Source organism: Festucalex cinctus, chromosome 6, assembly GCF_051991245.1.
Source record: "Festucalex cinctus isolate MCC-2025b chromosome 6, RoL_Fcin_1.0, whole genome shotgun sequence".
NCBI classification, from domain to species: Eukaryota; Metazoa; Chordata; class Actinopteri; order Syngnathiformes; family Syngnathidae; genus Festucalex; species Festucalex cinctus.
Window position 1 is genome coordinate 9270323 of NC_135416.1, and position 7586 is coordinate 9277908.

Here is a 7586-nt window from a genome sequence, read left to right on the forward strand (position 1 = left end):
ATTATTATTTTAATCTAAAACATTAATTCATTTAAGAATATTTTATCTAAAAAAAAATATGTAACAGCAATAATAATTTCTATTTTATTTTATTTTTTCCTTAGGGAACCACAAGCGAGAGACTAAAGAGCCACATTTTGCTCCAGAGCCGCATGTTGCAGACCCCTGCATGCGAGGATTCCATACACATTCAAATCCAATTTTGTTTCAGACTGTAGTACTATTAGGTAAGTGCACACTAATCCGCATGTTGATCTATTCTGTTGCGATGATTGTGTAAATGAGCAGCTGCGAGTGAGAGTATTTCATAATTACTTGTTGTGAATTTGCATCAGACACAGCGGAGATCTCAGGACATGTCAAACACCATTTATTACTTTGTTCATTACATTCACAGTAAGTTAAGACATTCCCAGTGTGGCATTGAGCTCTGCAATTTGATAACAATTGTAGATTAATGGAAATATATTCAAAGCAACTTTTTTGATTTGTCATTTTAGACATACAGTATACAACACATATTACAACAACAACCAATTGTTACCATAATGTATTTCTCTACAGGTTAAAAAAACAAAAACGAAAAAAAAACACAATCAATGGCCATGTTTTGTCCAAATGAATATACAGCTCAGTAGCGAGACAATTTCAAAATAAAATGTAAAATATTTGTACATTACAAAGCAAAAGAAATGGTGTCAAATAAAAACAAAAGAAAGCACGTATACGAGGTTTATTGTGAAAAACCCGTCTGAAGAAATTAAGAAATTGAAACTGTTTTTTGCTTGTGTTTTTTTTTTTTTTTTTTGCTTTGCACAATGATTCTCAGTGTGGTACGAGGGACTGCAACAGAATTACTGAATTGAATGTTCAAACTACGCATAATCTTACAGTATCTTAGACATTTTCTTAATCCAGCTTTTCAGACAGTTCAGTTCTGTTTAGAACAGCACATTGATATTTAATGTTTTAGAATTGTTTTCAAACCTTTATTTTGGTACAATTTTTTATTGAACTTGTATGTCCAGTATATTTTAATAAAATAATTACATAAATTTCCATATAAGCTCGTATTAAAGTTCAAACTATGCACATATGCAGTGAATTTGTAGAGAAAATTTTAATCTAAAAAGACTACATTTAGTCTGTAAATTTGACTCTGTTTAGACAAGGATCAAATCTAATCTTTTCAGAGTAAAATGTACTCAACGAAATTTACTGTGTAATGTTACGGTGATTTTGTCTTTCAAAAACAAACTTATCCTATAGTTGCCCGATTGCTGCCATATTTGAACCCTTCCATTCTCCTCAAATAGCCGTTGTCCAAACCTGCAGAGACGCATTTGTGCGTCATACTGGCAGAAATGGCAGAAAAGCCTGCTACTGATACTTCACTTCTTTTTGAAATCTGTCTTTTCTCATCAAGTCCTCCGTTCGGCCCACCGAGCGACCTTTGCGTGCCACTGATGGATGTAGGATTGCGAGAACCCTTTCGTCAGCTTTCAAGGAGCCATACTAAGAGTTTCATTCACAATTTAAAAGCGTGCCCATTTGCTCCCACAAACGTATAAATATGTTGTATTGTAAATATTACCAGTGTCCCAAAGACGTATTTATATGTTTTTTTTTATGTTTTATTTATGGTAGAGCATACAGAAGGCTTTGATGCAGTTTAAGCAATGGTAGTTATTACAGAAACGGCCTGCAAGTGGCAGCAGAGTATAAGAGATCAACCAGGGCCATGTCACATCAAGATGTTTTCCCACAGTTTTAAACAGATTTGTGAGTAATGATGAAACTTAGCTATATTCTAATGCTAATTGCTGCAAAACGGAAACAGATAGAAATATAATTCTTTTTTCCTGATGAGAGAAGAGACTTTAATCTTTCTTTTGGTAGGTTCCATGTTTTTATAGCAATAGACCAGAATATTCTGTGTATTTTGCAAAATCAGTCAAAATCCAGAAAAACAGAGGGAGAGGAGGTGAGAGAAGGGGGTTGCTTCAGTGAAAATGGCTGGGAGCGAATGAGTTAAGAAGCTTTAGCGGATACACATTCACTGCCATTGACGGCTAAAGACGTCAATTTTTGCAAGTTCACACTGACTGCGGAACGGACGCGGAGCGTTTTCCGTACGGCATCCGCGTGCGTTGCGTGAGCTGCCCGTGTCCGGAAATCTGCACCCGCCAGACCACAAGATCACGTGATAACAACCGTGTCTATAGAGTCCTATTTGTAAACAAGAGCCAAACTTTCCTGTTGTCACATCAATATTCTTTTTGGACATTATTTCTGGGACTTCTACAGTGGCTCTTCTCCCATGGGTAAGTAAGTTTTGTGTTTAAATAGTGTTATTTTGTCATGTTTAATTTATTCTGAGCTTGTTTTTTTTGTCTTTTATATATCCGACTCATGTCATGCTATGTTAGCTAGCTTCCCTCTCCGAAAAAACGAGTTCGCAAACGGTTTTATTTTGAAATATATCGGATTTACCTTGATGTCGACGCCCGACATCCTGTCCGGCTCGCGTAATTTCTTCAGCCTCATGAAAATCCACATGCGGAATCCGGAAAAAATAGAACGCTTGCGGAAACCTTCCGCGGCACCTCATCCATTCCGCACCGCATCCACAACACAGCTAATGTGAATTGACACACAGACTCGAATGTGTTCTATTTCTGCGGCATCCGTACGGTTGCTGTTCGGAAAACGTACCGCATCCGTAGTGCTGCAGAGCTCAAACCTGCAAACAGGAGGCGAGGGTTCGAAAGTCGTCAATTTTTATGGGACTGGCGGTAAATGAGATAACTAATCCAGATTGTATTTTGGCTCCACAAGTTGCCTCACTGCGGGGCGACACTTGACGGTATCTCCCTTGCTGCTGGCTCCAGTTGAGCCCTTTCAGGCACGATCCTCATGCACACACTGCCGCCCTCCGTGGTGCTGGAATTGACGTTGAACTTAATGTTAGTCGGCCGCACGGCTCTGAGGAACTGCCTCTTGAAGGTCTGGCTCAGGACGATGTAGAGGAACGGGTTGATGCAGCTGTTGGCGTAGCCCATGCTGATGGCGATGGTGTAGGCGTAGGAGAAGGCCACGCTGGGGTTCTGCACGCCGAGGTGGACCAGCTGCAGGATGTAGTAGGGGGCCCAGCAGATGAAAAAGGCCAAGCAGATGGCCACCGCCATCCGCGTCACGTTCCTGACGCGGACCCTCAGGCTCCTCTGCGGCAGCGGGGCCACACTGGTGGACATGTGCTGCAGGATCTTGAAGAACACCCTGCAGATGATGGCGAGGGGGATGGCGAAGGCTAAGAAGAACTGGTACAGCGTGAACCAGTAGGTGCTGGTGACGGGGTCGGGCAGGAGCAAGGCGCAGGCCACCAGCCCGCCGGGTAACGGCATGAGGCCGGCGTACATCCACACGGGGATGATGGTGACGAGCGACAGGGCCCAGACGACGGCGATGACGAGGGACGCCACGCACGGCGTGCGGATGTAGTTGAAGCGGATGGGGTGCACCGTGGCGACGTAGCGGTCCAGCGTCATGGCGGTGAGGATGTACGTGCTGACTATCTGACTGTTGGAGTCCAGCGCCGTGATCACCGTGCACATGGCGGCTCCGAAGCGCCAGGTGCCGTTGCCGAGCAACTGGTGGATCAGGAAGGGCATCCCCAGCAGGAAGAGGACGTCCACAATGGACAAGTTGAGGATGAAGACGTCCGGGACGGTTTGCTTGGCGCGGCATTTGGTTTTCTTCATGATGGTGTAGATGACGATGCCGTTGCCCAGGATGCCCAACAGGAAGATGACGCCAAAGATGACCAGCAGGATGGTGCTGCAGGGGGGAGGACGGTCCACAGCTGGAGACGCGACAGAGCAGCAAACAGGACAAATGCGGTCATTGGAGAGGAAAGTTTAGCACACGTAAAAAAAATTGTCATATTTACTTGAAAAAATTAAGTAATAAAATTCTAAGTAAATTTACAAGGAGAATTTGGAGGACAATTTACCAGTTAATTAAAAAAAAAAATTCCACGATATTGAATAACTGGTGTGTCCAAAATGAGAACAAAATCGTGGAAGTACACAGAAGGAATGGCTCAGGTGGTAGAGTGGCTGTCATCCAAGCTAAAGGTTGTGCGTTTTGTTCCTCAACCCTTGAGTAGCTTTGTTTTAAACCGGTAACATAGCCTTAAAAAGTCTACTTCTAAAATTTACTTTTTGAATTTCTGAGCAGAAATAACTTTACTGTGTTTTTAAATCTCTCTCTCTCTCTCTCACACACACACAGCACAGATCAATACGGATGGGAATTGATCAGAATTAGCTATTCAGATTTCAATATCGATATCTTAGAGAATTGATCTCTTATTCTCATCAGGTTTGGCGATGAAATAATATAAATGATATGATATCATGGATGTCATTATAGTTAATGGTTCCTACCATTAAAGATGATCTTTTTAACAATTTGCTGACAGTCTAATTTCGGGTTTGAATTTCCCGCCCTCAGTCTGCGGTTGTGACATCATGTGTGCATTGTTTACATGAAGACCGGTGTGTGCAGTTTCACGTTTCGGCCACAGGTGGCAGTAGTGATTCAAAATTGGATATTAGAGTAAACAAACTCATGAAGCCAGAATGCGCGGAGGGTCACTGCAATGCTTTTCTTTTTTTTTGTTGCCAAGCGCATTTCATGGAGCTCAAGGTCTCTATAATATCAGAAGTTCTGATTCAGAACATTGTCCTTTGCGGCTTCAAAGATCACAAGGAATTGAAAAAAAAAAAGGGTTTTGAGTCAGGAAAATGTTTGAAATGGCTGACAGCAGAAGATTCAGATTCTGCTCCCCCATGGTGCCGAGGCAAACACAAGGCATAGTATGGTGAGAAGAGGAAGGAGTAATAGTGGGCGTATTGATCCAAATATAAGTATTATGTCAATGCCAAGTCAGTATCAATACCGGTTTGGTACTTGTGCAATGAGATTGACAAAGTAGTTTCAGTTTTGCTCTTGTATGTGCTCCTTTTTTTTTTTTTTTTAAATGAGCAACAGCCAGATGGCCGGCCTCGCCGTTTCTGTCTCAGCGGCAAGCAGGAACACTTTGTCGACTTGCCGCTCCCCAACCGCTTCTCTTGTTTATCGATGTTGTGCCATCACATGACTTCTGTCTGTTATTGCGGCAAATAAATCCAAATCTCTGGAATATATTTTGCAATTGTGTACATTGATCTATAAATGTGTGATATGCTTCTGAATTAGATGTGACCTTACTTTTACTGTTTTGATATACTTGCTGTGAATGATATATGAACAAATTCATAGTGCTTTGCAAATACACATGGGGAAAATGTATCAAATTAAAATAAGTAGGGAAAAAATGTAGCAAGATAAAATATTTTGAAAAGGTTAAGAAGAAATTGAAATTACATTGTAAAGCTTACAAATGCAATAAAGAGTGCAGTAAGTTCAATAGAAGCTATTTAACAAGATGAATTTTGAGAAAATAAGAATCTGATAATAAAAAAAATGACATATCATATGAATATTTGAGCACAAGACTAGATAGATGAATTTGAAACCAAGGCTTGTTTTCTTTCTTTCTTTTTTTTTTCTTTTTTTTTTTTTAAGTGCTCTATAAGTCGCTACAGTTGAGTTGTGTGTCAGCCAGCGAGCAATCTTTGATCAGTTTATGACTACCTTGAATGTCACTATGTGTTTATTCGAAGACCAGAAATTAACATGATGCCAAATGCGGAGGTGCTACGAGTATAGAGTCCATCAGACTCATAAAAACGTACACATCACAAAAACACCGGAAAATCCTGAAATTGAACTGCGATTCAAATTGATGAAGCATCTGCCTTAAATATTGAAAAGTATCAATATTGACAATGATCCTGTATTTACTTGCTATTGGATCGATGCCAAAATATGCAGTACCACACACACACCACTAATGAAGGAAAGTGAAGTGAATTGGCAATGCGAATGGGGTCAGCTAATTACAGAGAAAGGGCGAACTTGTGAACAGGTTGAGAATAAATTCAATTCGCTGCTTCACTGGGAGCGAATTGAGCGGTAAGATAAGCTGAGTGAGAGAGTAAATGTGGGCGATGTCGTTCTGAATTGCGGCGTGATGAGAGAAAAAGACATCTGTGGAGACCGGGTGAAAGTTGTGAAATTATTGGGATGTGAAGTAGTTTTTTTCCCTCAACAATGAAGCGACGGGCTTGCAATTAAAAATGAACACTAAGATGTAGAGGAACAGTGGTGCTTGTAAAAAAAAAAAAAAAAGAAGCAGCGAAGAAAGAGCAGGATTTGAACAGGCTCATGGGGAGTGACATAATTGGATTTATGAATGAATTCAGAAATTACAGAGGAATCAGGCAATTAGCAGGTGTACCATTTTTGATATAATGTAGTGTATACAAGTGCACAAGATGGACAAGAAGTCACACGAATGAAGGAAAACTTACCAAATGAAACAAAAAACACAGCTTCGACGAGTGTTGCAAACGATGAGATATGGATGCTGATGTTTCTCTCTTATATTGGGGATGCTGTGATGCAGCTGTAGAAAACGAAAGCATGTTTGGCTTTTTCATGGAAAGCGTGACAATAAACACTTCGGCAATAATAGAAGACATAACTGGCTGCTCACCCACCTAATGTTGCATTGATGTACCCTAGAGAGAAATTGGACTCATTGAGGAAATCCATCGCTGATATCCCAAAGTGTGAACAAGTTCTACCAAGTCAAATCAAGAAAACGGCAAAGAAAAATAACGTTTATACACGGAAGTTCTTTCTCATAGTTAATCCACGAGCTCAGCTGGGATTGCAGTGAGCATTCTAAGGATGAGGCTGCTCGGTGTTCACACATACAGCTCTCTCTCTCCCTCTCCCTCTCTCTCTCTCTCTCTCTCCCTCCCTCCCTTGACTTGTCATCATCATTTTGCATGTGTCACTCAATATGGAAAAACAAATGCCACTTTTAAAGTCATATATATATATATATATATATATATATATATATGTATATATACATATATATATATATATATATACTAGGGGTGCACCGATCACAATTTTCCAGCCTATCACCGATCCCCAATCTTTTAAAAAGTTTGACCTGCCGATCCCGATTTTTGCCGATACCGATTTTTTTTTTTCATTACAAGCAGCATATAGCTTCAGTGTTCCAATCTTCTTTTACTGGAGAACAATGAACAATATTGGTGAAATAATACAAATGGGTTGTTTTAACTGCACATAAAGTCGTTCTCTCAAATAAAAATGAAAATCCTATTAGTCATCTCAGCAGAAGAGGACAGTGGCCGACTTTTTCAGACCTCTGAGGTCTCTGATTGGTGGAAAAGATCGATTTATTTTTAAGGGATCGGCCGATCACCGATCTTCTAAAATTAAGGAAATCGGGGCCGATAAATCGGCCGGCCGATCGATCGGTGCGCCCCTAATATATACTTGTATATATGGCGGCATGAGTGGATGAGTGGTTCGCACGTCTGCCTTCCAGTTACTACTGGTATTCAAGTTAATTAAATCTTATAAAAAAAAATCAT

At 40.6% G+C, this 7586-nt stretch overlaps 1 protein-coding gene across 2 annotated transcripts; it reads right to left on the reverse strand.

Annotated features, from left to right (window-relative positions):
- Positions 1-354: 354 nt before the first annotated feature.
- Positions 355-6841, reverse strand: mchr1a (melanin-concentrating hormone receptor 1a). 2 transcript variants are annotated; one of them, XM_077524382.1, is made up of 2 exons: positions 6669-6841; positions 355-3862 (listed from the first exon to the last, which is right to left on the reverse strand). In XM_077524382.1, the coding sequence occupies exons 1-2, from the start codon at positions 6721-6723 to the stop codon at positions 2844-2846; spliced, it is 1074 nt and encodes a 357-aa protein (XP_077380508.1). In that variant the 5' UTR covers positions 6724-6841; the 3' UTR covers positions 355-2843. The 2 variants fall into 2 exon arrangements, with proteins under 2 accessions (XP_077380508.1, XP_077380509.1); XM_077524383.1 differs by lacking the exon at positions 6669-6841 and adding an exon at positions 6480-6566.
- Between the last annotated feature and the right edge of the window lie 745 nt (positions 6842-7586).